Here is a 17,774-nt window from a genome sequence, read left to right on the forward strand (position 1 = left end):
TGTTAAACAATTCATTTCTCTTTATTGGTGTTTTGTAGAGCCCACCATAGTATCATTTTTACACTCTCAACATCCAAAGAAAACCTAACATCTCTAGATCTCCCTTCTTTACAAATCAAATTTTCACCCTCCTTTCCCTTTATATAAAGGTATACCAACACTTTCCTTTAACTTATTAGCTTCCATTACCACTGCTCTCTCTCTCACTACCTCCCACAGTCCCACTACCCTCAATCACATGCACTCTGCCTACATGATGATGTAAATTCTGGTTTTCTTTAGTCTTCTTTTCTGCCCTCAGTTCAAGGCTATGTAGCTAAATTTGCCGCAAACACCATTCTGTAGAGCAGACTGGATGATGAGAATATGCTAGCTGATTCTGACTCAACATCAGCACCCTTAGCTGAGATACAAAATTTTACGTACGGCAATTTAACAATAGCAACATTTACAAATCTTCTATATACTTCAATGCCAATTTAACAATAGTAACATTTACAAATCTTCTATATACTTCTGTTTATCTCATACTTATTGTTTTTTTCTTCTCAATAAGGTTATTTGTTAGTTCATGGAATGTTGGAGGCATTGCACCACCAAACGACTTGAACATGGAGGACTTGCTTGATACTCGAAACAACTTGGCTGATATTTATGTTCTCGGGTAACCTTTTACTTCAATATACTGCATTGTACTATAGGTAGGTCAACTAAAGCACCTGATGGCTGCATTTCGCATATGCAGCCACCCTTAGGGTAGCAGTGCCATGCAAATGCATCATCATCTGTGCCTATTTCAATGGGGCAGAGTGGGGTGGGGCAAATACTAAACATGGCAGGACACGAAGCTCTTATGCAGGGCAGGTAAAACAAATTTTTTGAACTTCAAAAGTGGGCGGAGAAGGGGTAGGGTAGTTAATATTAATAAGTTCTACTGTATTAGATCAACTTTTTTGAACCTATCTCTTGAAAAGTTGGACAAAAGCCATTTTCTATGCGGGGCAGGGGGGTCAATAAGGGATGGGTGAGTTAAAATAGAAGGAAAAAAAACGCTAAGCACGTACAGGCTGATACAAGTTGCAGCTTTTGTGGGGTAGGCTTCACCTGTCCCTTTCCCCCTCCACCCCCTTTGTAATCCCAAGGCATCTGGTATCATGTAGCCTAATCAACGAAGTAGAGTATATAGTGATATTTGCAGTATTTGATGGTCTAAATTCTACTTTGTGAATGTACAACTCTTGAGCAAACTACTTTTATCAGGTTTCAAGAAATTGTACCTCTGAATGCTGGAAGTGTTATAGTGCCAGAGAATACAACTATATGCATGCAATGGAATTCTCTTATTAGCACAGCTCTTAACAAGATAGATGTCAACAACATAACCCTTCAGGAGGCAGAGGAAGAAGAAAGTGTAAGAGTTTACCCACTAAAGAAAGGGAGTTCCTTGAAGTTCAATGTAGAAAATTCAACACAATTTGAATGCATAATTAGCAAGCAAATGGTGGGAATATTTATTACAGTATGGGCACGGTCTCCACTCCTTCCCTATATCAGTCATACAAGTGTCTCCTGTGTAGGCTGTGGTATTTTTGGCTACCTTGGAAACAAGGTACAAAGTTGATATTAAATTTCTATTTCTTGTTCATAATAACACATGCCTAATCAAGAATAGTTACTGGCAAATTCAAGGAACAAACAACAGGAGTTATTTACACACCCCCCCCCCCCCCCCCCCCAACTCCCAAGGTGTTCACTCCAAGAAGCAGAGGAGGCTGTGGACACACAAATTGGATAGAGACACAATCATATGTATCTAGTGTTCAGTTCACTAATTTTCAGTATTTGATATACAGGGTTCAGTGTCGGTTAGATTTTGGTTGCATGAAACAAGCTTCTGCTTTGTGTGTAGTCATTTGGCTTCCGGAGGAAAAGAAGGAGATGAGAGACAGAGAAATGCAGATGCCTCTCAAATACTATCACGCACAAGATTTTCTTGTGACTCATTTCAGTATTTGCCAAGAAAAATTCTACAGCACGAGTATGTATACCTTTTTACGATAATTATTAACAATCAGTCACAAAAAATAAATAAATCCAGAGGCTGGAATTTCCTCGTCCTAGGAATTTTCGCCAAAGTTACAGTTGTTGACTCTTGCTACAGAATTAGCTGCCAGTCTGCTGATAACAGAGTAAACAGTTTTATTATGCTTCCTAAAGTCAAGAAGCCAGCACTATTATTCTGTCCAAGACCATAGCATTTGATTAATTAATTAGAAAAAGAAGCATTAAAAAATAAGAGAAGGAGGGACTGTGCTTAATAATGCCTATGAAGCCTCATGTCAGCATTTGGACAAATAATTTTACACTTGCACTTCTTTAGCACAACAAAGAAGACTTGACTTCTTACATGCATATTGATTATTATATTCCAACTGGTGAATATCTTAAAATATCTTCTAACAACCATAAGCTGATTAATCTCATACAGTAGGGTGATTTGGCTAGGCGACCTGAATTATAGGATTTACTTACCTGAAGCCACAACAAGATCATTAGTCAATGACGGGCAGTGGAGCATCTTACTACAAAATGATCAGGTACTAAAAGCAAAAAGAATAATTTTGAAGTTCCAAAAAGTATCCAAACATGTAGTGAGTTTTGTGCTCGTAGTATCACCACTATTTTGAAGTTCACATTGAAAACTTGGAAAAAATGAAGCTGAAGGCCGAGCTAAGAGAAGGTTGTATTTTCAACGGCTGGCAAGAGGAAGATATCGAGTTTGCACCAACATACAAATATTATCCAGATTCTGATGATTATTATGGCTGCAGTCAGAATGGGAAAAGAGGAAAGAGTCGAGCCCCAGCATGGTAAGTTCTAAAAGAACAATTGAATGTTTTACCTAAAAATTATCAAAATGGCATATCTAATAAAGAAAAACATAATGTAGGTGTGATCGGATAATATGGTTTGGCAAGGGACTGAAGCAAAGCCAGTATAATAGAGGTGAGTTCAGATTGTCAGACCACAGACCAGTACGGGCAATTTTCAAGGCAGAAGTCAAGGTTCCATCACCATTATATTAGAGGACTTAGAAAGACTTGTTGAACAGTTTTTACCACTTGTGGAGCAGTTCTAAACTTCTAGTAATGGCAATAGTGATTGTTCAACAACAACATATCCAGTGCAATTCCACAAGTGCGGTCTGGAGAGGGTAGAGCGTGTGCAGACATTACCCCTACCTTGAAAGGTAGAGAGATTGTTTCTGATAAACCCTCAGCTCAAGAAGAAGCATATCAAAGCAGTTCGGGAATAGTGATTATTGTGTATGGTAAATACACTACAACATCAGAAGTATTCAAACAAAACCACCAGCTAGCAGAACACAATAACTGGATAAAGGAACAGTGAAAAAAGAAATTAAGAGCCTAGAATTTGGGTCCAAAATGATGAGGAAAACTTGTACACTTACTAACATTTCGTGTTATAGGTTTCTCTTTTGTTGCAAGAGTAAGGGCAGCAAGGAGATGATGAATTACTGGCTGATTCATTCCAACCTTTTTATTTTTTTGCAAATAAGAGAAAAAAAGAAAAGGGTTGTGGGAAGGTGAGGCAAGCTTAATTTGTTGAATTTCCTTTTGGGAAACATGAAAGCCATATTGATCCAGAAAGGGAATATAAGGTTATATTCAAAATACAAGTGGCAACAGAAACTATAAAATGCACCGACCAAAAAAGAAGCGATAAAATGCATGTAGATTGTTCATTAACCAAAACAAAAAGTACAAATGTTTTCGTTAGGACAGAGAGTTCGCATATTTGTGTTTCCATTTACACAATAGCAGAAAAGGAAAGAACAAACTACTGGTAGTTGTTCAATTGTTGTAAACAACAACGAAGCTCATAAGATGCACGCAAACCTACCCCAACTAGCACCAATTACTATGCTGAGAGGCAGTTCATATAGAAAGACAACCAAAATTCAGATTACTCAAAGTTCAGGTCATTGTAATAAGCAAAATATTTAAAATGAATACAAATGCAAACTGAACAACACCCAAGTAGCATTTGTCCAACTGAACAAACTTGCTTTACTGTCATCCTTATTTCTGAAAAGATCCATAGCATTAATTTTCTATTGAACTTCCATCTAATTCTCTTGTGCTCACATCACCGTTTGCTCTTATTTTAGATTACTATTGTTAATAGTGTATCCACAGCAGAATCACGTCTGTTCTTGAGGTATAACCTTCGCAATATCTTTCCTCTATACTTTGCTTGAAATGATAGAACACTTAAAAATAGGCGAAAACTAGCTAATGTTATCATCAATGTACTTTAAAGCTACAACTCCACAATGATATATATCCCACATTGTCCAGCTTCAGGGCTCTTTTAGAAGAGGCTACCCAGTCATCTCAAACCCCACATCTCCTATCATTATCCCTCTTTCCACATAAAGAAAAACATGCATAAAATCAGACCGATAAGATCCATGATACGTGTAGTACATTCAGCATTTTGTAAGACATTCAGATGACAATCCACAATTTTACAACATGAGCAACTAATTATAAGCTTAAATAATGTCCTGGGTTGATATTGGTCAAATGAAATGAGTTGAGAATCATGAGGTCTCAGGTTCCAACAGAACAAAAATACTACTAAATGAAATGGATTGAGAATCGTGAGATCTCAGGTTCAGCAGAACAAAAATACTACTAAGTGATATATTTTCATCAGTCCAAGCCTTGTAGACAGAGTTTACTTGTTACCTACTTGTTGGTGGAGGTGACAGGTATCTCGTGGAAAACTGACGGAAAAGGATTAGCTACCCATTATGGGGAATTCATGGGCAGCTTCTGATAATCAAAAGGTACGAAATTGAATAGCAAGGGAAGTAAATTATGACATCTAATATCAAATTCTTCTGATTAATCAGTGTCAATGCGTTGTAGAACGAAAATTACACGTTCGTTTTCTAAAAAAACAGAAGAATTTCACGAACCTGATGTGATGTGCGATCATCTTCGCAAACTCTTTTCTCCACATCTGTATCCGCTTAGTTCAGTGCGAGAAAAATGAGTCCCTTGGTCGTTTGGTACAAAACTTAATAACCCAGAGATAAGTAATGCACGGATTAATAATGCATAGTTTATTTTTATCAAGTGTTTGGTTCATTGTTTCTCACCTCATCTTGTGTCTGGACTAAAACTCTATAAAAAATTTATTTCCAATTATACCCTTGATTTATTATAAAATTGGAACAAGGTAGATAATTGCCAAATAATATATTTTTTTAAATGACCATCTAACAAGTTAGAAGAAGAACACTTTTTTTGTCATGTTTGCATTTTTTCACTTGAATTATTTGAAGATAAATAATTGTCATCTTAATAAATTGATCACTCACAAAATGTCAAGTTTAAATTTAAAAAAAAAAGATAAAATATTTAAATTGGGACAAGGTAGATAATTACCAAATAATATTTTTTTTAAATGGCCTTCTAACTAGATAGAAGAAGAACACTTTTTTTGTCATGTTTACAATTTTTTCACTTTAATTATTTGAAGAGAAATAATTGTCATTTTAATAAATTGATCACTCACAAAATGTCAAGTTTAAATTTTTTTTTAAAAAAAAGATAAAACATTTAAATTGGGACAAGGTAGATAATTGCCAAATAATATTTTTTTTTAAATGACCTTCTAACTAGATAGAAGAAGGACACTTTTTTTGTCATGTTTGCAATTTTTTCACTTGAATTATTTGAAGATAAATAATTGTCATCTTAATAAATTGATCACTCACAAAATGTCAAGTTTAAATTTTTTTAAAAAAAGATAAAATATTTATTTTTAAAATAAAAAGATGGTAAACAATAATAAAATTGAATAAAACATCTATATTTACACATAAAAATTGTAAATAATTAAAAACCACACAAATATATATATATATATATATCAGATCCTGCGGCTTTTAAAGATGTTAGTGGGGGAGTAATTCTTTAGGTGATTATTAGGTATGTTCTCTCTCCAATAAAATATATTTTAGTTAATTTAGAAGTTCATAATCAATTCTACACATACGGTTATTAGGCAGAGAGTTGTTGGATGATACAGACTCAAGAGTGGCATATTACTCTTCAATGTTTAATTTCATTTTCTTCATAAAATTTTGATCAAATACCTCAAATCTTTTGAAATATATATATAAAAAATAAACAAAATAATCAAAATGATTTGAGGGATATTTTTATTTTTACATAGACTTAGTAATACATTCAATTAAGATCACGAACGTCATGTGGTCTTATATTTATCTTTTTAATTAGTAAATGTTAAACAAATCACATTTCAAAATATTGTATTGATTTGTATTGGATTTATTTAGTAACAAACAATTTTCTCTAAATAGTTTATTTAAATAAATTTACTAGTACTAATATAAAATATAAAATATAAAATCAAGAAAATAAACAAAATAATCAAAATGATTTGAGGGATATATTAATTTTTACATAGACTTAATAATACATTCAATTAAGATCACGAACATCATGTGGTCTTATATTTATCTTTTTAATTAGCAAATGTTAAACAAATCACATTTCAAAATATTGTATTGATTTGTATTGAATTTATTTAGTAACAAACAACTTTCTCTAAATAATTTATTTAAATAAATTTACTAGTACAAATAAAAAATAAAAATAAAAAATCAAGAAAATAATCAAAATAATCAAAATGATTTGAGGGATATTTTTGCCTTTACATAGACTTATCCCACGGTATTATATCCAATGTATTACTAATACCTCCAAATGGAAGGTAGTAGTAATACATCCTAAAATACCATGTAGGATGTATAACTAATACATCTAATCCATGGATTAGTTATACATAGGCCTAAAATCCCATCAAACATTACTAAATAGTACCATACCTAATACATGAATTATTTCTCTTAATACTTCCTACCAAATGACCCCTTAGTTTATGGTTTCACCTAGGGGTGTTCATGGTTTGGATAAAAACCGATCCAAATCGAAAAATCAAACAAAACCAATTAAATGAACCAATTTAATTTGGGTTTTGGTTTGGTTTGGTTTTAGATTGTTAAGAACCGATAGTTATTGGTTTGGTTATGGTTTTGTTCGAAAAAAATAGAAGAAATAACCGAACCGAACCAACAAGTTATATACATAAATTTTATTATTATACATACATAATATATTATATTCATAAACAATTTTAAAGATTTTATATATGTTTCGGCAAAATTTATTTATAATTTACTTATGAAAGAAAAAATGTCCAAGGTGAGAACATTTTTCTTATTGATTTCATGTATATGAGTGTCTATGAAAATTCATTGTGGGACTGAAAATGTCATTGTCTCTTCCTTTTATGCCAAAATAGTGAATTTTGAAGTTTTATTCAGTAAATTAAATGATCCAAAATTTTGTAATGCCAGTCATTCTAACTATTTTTTCATTTGAATGGATTGTTGTCACTTTTTTCACGTTTTGAATGAATTGTTTATTTTATTTTTATGTATGGTTAATAACCAAACCAAAATCGAAAACAACCAAACCGATAAATATATATTATATTTGGTTTGGTTTGGTTTGGTTTTGATAATTTTAAAACCGATTAAGTTGATTTAATTTTGATTTTAATCAATAACCGACCCGTGAACACCCCTAGTTTCACCTATCAAAACATGGGCTTAGCTTAAGGCGGGTTAATGCTAAACGTGACACACGACAATTTTAAAAATTGAGTAATTAAAACTATGTCATATAATTTTGATTATTTTTTTTGTGTTCGAATTGATTGACTGATATAGTTATATCTTATATAATATATATTAGATAATTTCAAGAAAGTCACTTAAATTGAGTACTACAAATACAAACTTAAAACATTTGTCTCTTACGTTGGGTACTGTGAAGATAAATTTTAACAAGCTTAATTTCAGATATTTATTCTACAAATTCATATGATTGTATGGCTGAAGTTTTTATATTAATATATCAAAAATAAATAAAAAATTTGGTTTATTTTCGTTGTGAAAGAGTGGGGGACTAGGGAGTAGAATCATGAATATAGACTTGGCTCTTTGTTTCAATTGAGCCCAACCTGTGAATTGATAGGGCTGGGCCACAAGTTTTTGAGCATGTTTTAAAATGAGGCTTCTTTGCAAGTCCGTCAGTTTGTGAGACTTAAACAACACTGTCCAATATATGCCAAAAGATAGAGGATTATATTTTTTAAAAAAAATTGAAAAACTATTTAATTAGATAAATATTCTGACCATATTTATTAATTCTTTCTATAGTTTGAAATACTTATATATTATCTTACTAATTAATAATTTTGTACTTGATTTCAAGTCAGATACACTTAGATACATGTATTTTTGCTACCAAATACAATAAAATATATAGAGAGAGGAGAGCAAGAAAGTCTATGTATCTCAAATACATGTGAATCACACTAGATACATGTATATGAGATACCAGATACAGGGAGAGTGACAGACGAGATAGAAGAGAGGTGAGTGAGATAGAAGGGAGGCAGCGAGATAGTCAAATATATGTGAATTCACTTGGATAAAACGTATTTAGAATAAATTACACATAATTTTGACATTATGTATCCGAGATACATGTATCTGAACACGCCAAATACATATATCTTAAGTCCAAAATTCTAGTTAGTTTCGTAATAATGAAAAGTGAAGGAAAGAAAGGTAAATAAGTACTAAATTAGTGAAATTTCTGTGAGTTACTTTTTTAAAAAAAATCACAAAGAGATGAGTCAAACTTAAAAGGTACAAGCCAATCATATATTTATATGGCAAAGCCTAAAGATCAAAGTCCTACGTTTTTAATATAAAATGATTAATAAATTAAAGTATGTAGATGTTAGTTTTTAGGTAGATTTGACTTGTGGGATTATATTGGATATACTGTGTTTGAAAGCTTTTAAATTCTATGCGTAAACAGAAAGAAATGCTCTTTTTTCTTGCAGACCACTAAACACGTAGTAATATCAATAAAGCATTAAAAAATGCCATATATAATTAAAATTGTATTGGAACCAACAAAACAATATGAAAATATTGTGATTATTAGTACTTAATAATATTATAGGGATAATTTCATGGATATTTACATAAAATTCATAGTGTTAAATGTTAATTACATTTTATCCCTACTCTTTTTCAAATTACAAAAATTTCTTAAATTTGGTGGAATCCGGATACATCCCAAAATGCCTTGATACATTGCATTCGGATTTCGAATACATCACTCAACATCTCGATACATCACATCTCATTTTTTGATACATCACTCAATGTTCCGATTCATCGCGTATGTCCCAATATATTGCGTAAAGTGATATATTCGAGAATATGAGAGAGTAGAGATTTTTGTAATTTTTTCAAATGGTAGTAAAATTTAGAGAATATGATAGATTGAGTTGTGTATTTAGGTAATTTTTCCATTAATCATGGTTGAGATTCGTTTTAAAATACCCAAAAAAGAGCTTTTAAATAAATAATCATAATTATTTTTATTGTTCTTTACTTTCTAAACAAATTCGATATTAGCATAACCACGAAGAGATAATATTTTGTACTAAATACATAAGAAGTAATCCATTATTATAATTAGCAAAAGATTTCATAGTTATCAAGGGTATTCATCTAAGCCATATTTTAATACTAGATTGCAATCATTGGATTATAATCAATCAATAAGATCCGACTAATGATCCAAAATAATGTCACAGCTTAGCTCATTATATGAAGACTTTATTTGATTAATTATTCACCAAAACTCTAGCAAAAGTACTCAAGAAATAGGCTAAAAATGAAAACGAGCTGTTTTGATTTGGACTTACAATTTGAATAGGGTCATTTGCACAAATGAATGGTATTTGAATTTTGTCCTCAAATTTGATAATTTTTAATTGTTGTTCAGTAAAAACTTTGATATCAATTTTTTTTAGGCATAAAATTATATTTTTGTATCATAATATTTCATTATGTCTTCAACATTAAAATAACAAACAATTTTTTCATAGGAAATAAGCTTATTTGTTGTATCATGATATTTCTTACGTTATAATACAAGGCATAACAAGTCATGTGGTATATCAAAAAGAAATAACATATTTTCCAAATTAAAACAAAACATACAAACTCACGGATATATTCTACCATTCATAATGACTATCAAATTTTTTTCCTTCTAAATTCCCTTAAAAGCAAATTGCAATTTTTGCATACTATAACAAAATTTTAAAATACTACACAATTTATATTATACTATAACTCATTTTTTTATCAAATTTATTCCGAACAAAAAAAAACTCATATGTCGGGTTTATTAGATTCAGATGAATTAAGAAGTATTTTATTTATAAACTTTTATTAAACAAATCGCAGAAACAAAAATTAAACACCAAACAGTTTTAAGGGTTATTCGTGCAAGAACTTAATTGAACATGGGTGGCCCACTTGCAGCATCCAAATTTGTCTGTTTTTTTTTTTATCTTTCAATATCAAATTTCTTTTTAATTCCTGATAAATAATACTTGTAGTGTTCTTATTATAGTTTATTACAAGAAAAGTGACATTTCATGCGATTTAAAAAAATATATTTCCTAAAATGAAATTTCATTAGTATTTTCAAGAGGAAAGATCTATTAAATTTGTTCAAATCGCTTGAAAATACTTTTGTCATACCAGAAAAATTGTTTATGTTTGATTATTTTTTAGAAAAAAAAAGATATTTTGAGTATCAGATTGCAAAAATGAAATATATATAAATACAATTGAGTTACATTAGGGGAAAAAGATGGTTCTAGTAAATATATAAGATTTGGGTAAAAAAAAAAAATTGTCCTGGGAAAATGAAAATTATTATTTTTTCTATATAAAAGTTGGGCCATACACTTGGGTCATTACTCATTAGGTTAATGAAATAAGAGATAATAATCTTGAAATAAAATACAAACTTATTTTACATTGCATATTTAATTGTGTATATTAATTAATAACAAAATACATTTTATACTAAAATAATAAAACTAGCTATCCATGAAATAGTTAATCATTAAGATGTTTTTTCCTATTCCATTGTGATAAAGAATCACACCGTGACGGAGTTAGAAATTTGACGAAGTGTGTGCAAATTTTCCTCTCAGTTGTGTTAAGAGTGTACACAAATTAAATATACACTCATGTTAATTAACACTTAACCTATGTACACCATATAATTTTCTGACGAAGGGTGTGCACTGAAACACCCTTCGCCTAAGGTGGCTCCGCCCTTGTAAACACAGGGTAGATCTAGTGGGTCAGGAGGGTGTTCATCCGATCCATTTGACAAAAAATTATAATGTATATATAAGGTAAATTTTTAATTTTGATGTACATGTATAGATTTTAAATTTTTTGAACACACGATTAAAGGTTGATTCAGTGATTTAGGAGTTCAAAATTCATCTTTAATATTTCAAATTCAAATCTCAAAAAATACCATTTTTTTCTTTTAAATTCTCATAAAAATTCTGAATCCGCCACAACAAGTAATCCACATTCAAGTGCTCTCCAAAATGGATAGGATTACCTTTTAGAAAAAAGGAATAAATACCCTTATTAATGTCAAAAACTTGACCAAACAGATGATTGCTAACTTTTTCTTTCAATATTTTGTTGAATATAATAATATAATATAAGTTCATAGAGTGGATAATATTAAATATACTTAAATTTTTCATTAAAGAAGAATAAGCCATAATTCCTCTATAAATCTTTTTTTTCCCCTTCTCTCTCTTTTGTGTTTGTTCGGACTTCGGACAAAGCATTCAACAATTGAAGTCTACTCTCCCCACACCTACAAAGCCCTCAGGTTTTTCTTTCTTCCCAAAGAAGACACTTCACTTTTTTTCTCTTTCTCTTTGGATTTTTTTCTAATTTCTATCGCCTTGTGTAAATGCAGCACAATTATCCGATGGATTTTCAGAGCAAAAAACTCATCAACGACCCCAATGGTAACTGAAACCCCTAAAAATTGCGCTATCATTTTTACTTTGTTCTTCTTTCAATTGGATTGTTTATTGGATGTTGATGTGATAAATTGTTTATGTGCATTGCTTGTCATGTTCGTTGAATTGAAATAGTAGATTTTGTCTAATTTGAGAAAGGGATTTTTTAATCAAGCGAGTTGTTTGAGTATATACGATCTTTGGTGGAAGTAGAAAAGAAAAAGAATTGACATTAGTGTTTTGTCTTGTTGGAAATGAAGGCAAGTCAAATATAGGAATAAAAAAAATATAGTTGTAGGTATTAGGTAGAACTACTAATTTGCTATGCTTATCATACCAAACCTAAAGTAAGTGCATATGTGTAGAAAGGAGAAAAGTGTTTTGTTTTGATAACTGTGTTGTCCGGTTTCCGGTTTCCGTTGTCCAGGACAACTTATCTTCACTTAGACTAATTCCACGGGGTACTAGCTAATTCGTACTAGCACATATATCGGTTAACTCTGTCCACCGCGGTTTGGATAGAGGGGAAGAAATCACCTAGTGTTTTTTGCCTCGGGATTTGAACATGAGAATTCATGCTTCTCAATTCAATTCATCAACCACTAGGTCACACCGATGGATGCCTCTTTTCGCTTCTAGAAATCTAGAACATTTATGGACCAATGTAAAAAAAGAAATTCAACATTTTGACATTAGCGAGGAGAAGGAAAGCAGTTGAAAGGGGCATGTACCCTTTTTTTTTTGTAAAGAAAGAGGGCTACTTCACAAGTCGCTACTAATAATTGAAAAGGTTCACAACGAGTTTAGTCTATAGTCATAAAGGGAACGTTTCCGCAGGAGCCATGGAAAAAGTATTCACTACTGCTTACAGTGCCTTCATTCACTCGTCTTGCTACTTCGGAACTGTTCAACGGACATGTGGAGTCGAATTCACTTTCAGTAATCGGAGGCAGGTCAGGGGCTGGTGGGCACGCCCCCAGCTTGTTAAGTTTGGGAATTTGTGAATGCTCTGGCGCTTAATTTACATTAAAAGATGAATTAGCGTTGTAATGAAACGGGCCTGAATATGACAGAATGGTTGTATAAGGTTCATGTAGCTGATCAGAACTAATTTGGAATTGAGACCTAGTTGAATGACATCATGGTCTGTTTCCATAGATATATACGTACATTAATTTTTACCTTATCAAAAAATTAATAAAAGAAATGTATGTACATTTGTGTGTGTCATCTGTATGTGGCATAATTAAATATTATAGAGCTTTGTGAAGCTTAAAATAGGTACTGAGGTCTTATGTTATGTATGGAAACTGGAAAGCCTAATATTTATGTGCTGTAAATACTGAAGTGCAATGATTTGCAGATGTTGTGACAGAGTTCATTGAGGGACTTATTGAGAATTACCCAGGGTTGCAATATCTGGATGGTTTCCCAGAGGTGAGCTACCTTTAGTTACTTTGTTCACTTTATTGTTTACATGTTTCTCTACTAAGATAATATGCGTTGCAAGTTGGTTGTAACATGTTATCTTCTGTGCTGAAAGCCAGGTTAAGGTTGTCTTGCGTGCTGATGTTTCTGGTGCAAAATATGACAAAGTTGCCATCATATCAGGTTTCTTCAATTTGAACTGTGTTTCATGTCTATATTTCAACACTGGAGTTTTTGTTTCATTGGTAGCACTAATAATTTGGCATTCAGAGCGTCATACACAAGTTGGAAAAAGATCAAGCTTGACAGACTAATCAATCTGTATAATAGTGAAACTGGTTCTTGTAATGAGTTAAGACTATAGGTCTTGTATGCATTGCTTGCTCACCTCTTCTGAAAGATAATATCATTGCGTATGAGATTCTGCTGCAGTTTCGTGTTTAAAACTAAATACTGTTTTCAGTAGTTCGTTAATATGCAATGACTAATCATTTTCTGTTTCACGGGGTAATAATTTTATCAATGTGGTTCAGAACTTCCCATAAAGAAGTGGTATAGAACGTAAAAGAAATTGGTTCTCTACAAATGACTCCTAAACATCTAACACTAACATAAACCACACGGGTGCACCAAAAGTTTACTAGAAATAAAAGACATGCTCCGAATGCACAAAATTGTTTTCCACACCTTCAAGGCTCTCTTGTTTATTTCCCTTCAAAGTACCCACATATTAGCCAAAGGAGCGGCATCCCATCCTTTGCATCTTCTTTTCCTTAGCTGGACAGAACAACCTTGAACTCTAGTTGGGATTGACCACTAATTATATATGAATATTTACGACTTAAAAGTGTTCTTGAGAATCTTTAACTTGGGATGTATCTTTGGAACTCCAGTGAAGTGAAGTGAAGTGCAGTTTAACCTGGTATCTTGGTACTTCTATAACTTAGGTGGTGGAAGTGGCCATGAACCTGCTCATGCTGGATTTGTTGGAGAAGGGATGCTGACTGCAGCTATCTGTGGGGACGTGTTTGCCTCTCCAAATGTTGACTCAATTCTTGCTGTATGATATGCTATTAAGTATTACCCCCTTTGGTTAGCATGTAGACATATATAAGTTCTTCCCTATTGATGTCTGCCTACTGACCTGATTCAATTTAGGGCATACGAGCTGTCACAGGTCCCATGGGATGCCTTCTTCTTGTCAAGGTACCACTTATCCTAGCTGTTAATTTAATTACTACCCTTGTCTAGTTCTACCAGTTAGGTTTAATGGGGTTGACAATGCACATAAAGGATCACCATTATCATCCTACTTTTGGTTATACTGGAATATTTACTGTTGAAAGAAAGATGCTGTGGATCGCTGTTACATTCTTCATTTATGGTTATAACTCATAATGAAGTGATCTCATGATTTGCTTACATTTCATGATTACAATGCGCTTTGGTTCTTTACAGAACTATACTGGTGATCGACTGAATTTTGGTTTGGCTGCCGAACAAGCAAAATCTGAAGGTTATAAAGTCGAGGTATCATTGTGATATCAGTATAATTAGTTTGTTGTTAATTATTATTTTTACTATGACGACGACGATGATTGCAATAGCCAAGTAATCATCAAAAACTGGAAGATAAGTACACACTGATATACATGCATGTATTTTTCTTTATCACCAGATGGTAATCGTCGGTGATGACTGTGCTTTACCACCTCCAAGAGGCATTGCTGGCCGAAGAGGGTTGGCAGGGACACTTCTTGTTCACAAGGTTCACAATCTCTATCTGTGTGCATGTCTTTTAGATTTCATTTGAATGGGCATAGATATTTGACTTCAGTCATAACTGATTGAAGCTTTTACAATTTTCCTCTCAGTTCAAAACAAAATTTTTCCTATTGATACCACCTACAAAATATATTGAAGTTCTATGTGTTTTGTGTAATATATCTGCTTCTTTCCGTTAGTTCATAGTGCATTCACATATTTTTATGGACCTCCTACTAAATCCATGGAGTTTCATATTAGTGTGGCACACAGTTTGATAGAACAATATAATTCATTTACTGTGCCACATTACGTAATGTTTGTTCCAAGGTCTTGAGATTCTCTAAACTCTGATGGACCAAACTCGAATATTAAGAGATTGATAATGACATAAGAGTGCCTTTTGGTGATTTCTGAAAAAAGTCAAAATTGCTAGCTTCCTTTTGTCAACTTCATTTTCTTCTCACAAGAAACAATAGTATTAATGATCTCTTTGGTGTTCTTGACTTTTCAATGATACATAAGAGAACTATTAGTTACCAGTTTCAAAAATAAAAAAAAGTAAGATAACTATTGCAGAATCTCTGATCATTTGAGTGACAACAATTTCAGCTATTTAAAATGCATGCTGAGAAAGCTGGTAATTTCAACGTTTTGAGACAAATAGTACTTTACTAAAAAACCCAGCTCCTAAAAGCTGGAAAATCTTATTAAAGTAAATTAACTTATACAAATATTTGTTGGAAATTCTTACTTTGTACCTACTTGAAAATTGCATCCAAGGTGGCTTTCAACCCTTGTGGATTAACGAATCATGAAATCAACTTGATTCTGTGGAAAAAGAAGACATCAACAAAAATATTTTTTATCGAGGCGATTCTGGGTGTTACATGTCCATCATCCTATGTGTTCACATGTTTCTTTATTTCTAATTCTGGTGTATCTGTGTGTGTGTTTTTTCGGGGTGGTTGGGGTCAAATACCCCAATTATCTGAAGGGAACCAAATTTTCATGGTCTTTTGACAAGTTGTTTCTTCAATGCTCTGTTATAGAGGGTACTTGGAATATTGTTGTGCTTCTTATGCAGAACTATACATATTTACAAAAAGACTCCATTGATCTTTTCTGCTTCTTTGTTGAATTCAAAGTTATGAGACACTGGCTAGTCAGTGTAGCAGTCACTTTACCTATGTGTCTCGCTGTATGTTTGGTTGAAGTTCGCAAATATCATTGGTTTCAGTTGCTTTCCCATGTGTCTTTTCTGAATTTCACTTACTTCAGGTTGCCGGAGCTGCAGCAGCTTGTGGTCTTCCCCTTGCTGATGTTGCAGCTGAAGCCAAACGTGCATCAGAAATGGTTGGGACAATGGGCGTTGCATTATCTGTTTGTACATTGCCAGGACAGGTGACTTCAGACCGTTTAGGCCCAGGAAAGATGGAGCTTGGTCTTGGAATAGTAAGTTCCTTCATAGGCACAAGGGTACTCATGATTGATATTAGCAGTGGGGAAGAAGTTGATAAGTCAAGCTTTACTAGATGAAACATGTCATATTACATTCATGTTTTGGAGACATGATAATCCTGTAATTTACCTTGGGGGTGCTGTGAATGTCGTTCATATCATTTCTGTTTATAGCAGTTTTATACTCGATGTTGCTTTTCAACGGTAGAATTGGTTGGGTCTCTTCAAATGTGTCTGTGCTACAGTTGGAACTTCCAAGGTCTAAGTGGTGGTTAAGGGCTGGCAGACTTCTTAGAATTCTGTGATCTTCACTTCTGCATTATCAAATTATTTTCACTGTTTTTTCCTTTTTTCCAGCATGGGGAACCAGGAGCTGCTGTAGCTGACCTTCAACCAGTAGATGTGGTGGTTTCTCACGTTCTGAAGGAGATTTTGTCACCGGTATGTGAATACTTGGAGTCTGAAAGTTTGACTTGATATGCACTAGTACTTGATGCACTAAAAGTTTTCTGATAATTGTTTGAATCATCACTATGAATTGGAAAGGATGAAGTGGAATCACTTTTGCTTTTTGATGAGATAAACTTTTGATCTTTCTTTTGGTACTAAAACAAATGAGGAAAGTGACTCCAAAAAACTATAACCATGTAGATGTAAGGTTTTAATCTTTGCCATTCATGTACACTATAAAGCTACAGGGACTAATGATGAAGATTTTAATATGTTTTTCTTACATTTTTGTGAAAGAAGATAGGCTGGGCAAAATATTCTGTTTGTGGCCCCAACATCTTGTAAGAATAACGAGGAAAGTAGAAACAATATTTGGAGTTGAACTAACTGAAACACATAAAAAATAGTCATTCAATAGTTATGTTAATTTAGTGGAGGAAAAAAAAAAGAAATAAAGAAAAAAGGCCACTAGCTTTAGTTTGGAAGCTTTTATGCAATCAGTCTATCCTTTTCACCTTCTTTCCCTGAGGTAGTGAAGGATATTCACATGGCAATTTTTCTTGTGCATCCACCCCTTACCCCAAACAACTTCCCCCCCCCCC

At 32.7% G+C, this 17,774-nt stretch overlaps 2 protein-coding genes across 3 annotated transcripts in view; both read left to right on the forward strand.

The window, feature by feature from the left end:
- The first annotated feature begins 210 nt into the window (after positions 1 to 210).
- LOC125875217 (type IV inositol polyphosphate 5-phosphatase 9-like) lies at positions 211 to 3,506 on the forward strand. 2 transcript variants are annotated; one of them, XM_049556318.1, is made up of 7 exons: positions 211 to 422; positions 557 to 664; positions 1,261 to 1,609; positions 1,854 to 2,038; positions 2,489 to 2,597; positions 2,719 to 2,870; positions 2,951 to 3,506. In XM_049556318.1, exons 1-7 carry the CDS (start codon positions 367 to 369, stop codon positions 3,084 to 3,086), a joined length of 1,095 nt encoding a protein of 364 aa, XP_049412275.1. In that variant the 5' UTR covers positions 211 to 366; the 3' UTR covers positions 3,087 to 3,506. The 2 variants fall into 2 exon arrangements, with proteins under 2 accessions (XP_049412275.1, XP_049412276.1); XM_049556319.1 differs by having other exon boundaries at positions 2,492 to 2,597.
- An 8,296-nt stretch (positions 3,507 to 11,802) lies between these two features.
- Positions 11,803 to 17,774, forward strand: part of LOC125872841 (putative 3,4-dihydroxy-2-butanone kinase) — a 10,481-nt gene continuing 4,509 nt past the window's right edge. Inside the window, exons 1-10 of the mRNA XM_049553641.1 lie at positions 11,803 to 11,933; positions 12,024 to 12,075; positions 13,433 to 13,506; positions 13,617 to 13,680; positions 14,445 to 14,557; positions 14,656 to 14,703; positions 14,956 to 15,027; positions 15,176 to 15,265; positions 16,543 to 16,716; positions 17,080 to 17,163. Coding sequence (XP_049409598.1) covers positions 12,036 to 12,075; positions 13,433 to 13,506; positions 13,617 to 13,680; positions 14,445 to 14,557; positions 14,656 to 14,703; positions 14,956 to 15,027; positions 15,176 to 15,265; positions 16,543 to 16,716; positions 17,080 to 17,163 — 759 coding nt within the window. The 5' untranslated portion in view covers positions 11,803 to 11,933; positions 12,024 to 12,035. The remainder of the gene's footprint in view (positions 11,934 to 12,023; positions 12,076 to 13,432; positions 13,507 to 13,616; positions 13,681 to 14,444; positions 14,558 to 14,655; positions 14,704 to 14,955; positions 15,028 to 15,175; positions 15,266 to 16,542; positions 16,717 to 17,079; positions 17,164 to 17,774) is intronic.

Source organism: Solanum stenotomum, chromosome 8 (genome assembly GCF_019186545.1).
Source record: "Solanum stenotomum isolate F172 chromosome 8, ASM1918654v1, whole genome shotgun sequence".
Taxonomy (NCBI): Eukaryota; Viridiplantae; Streptophyta; class Magnoliopsida; order Solanales; family Solanaceae; genus Solanum; species Solanum stenotomum.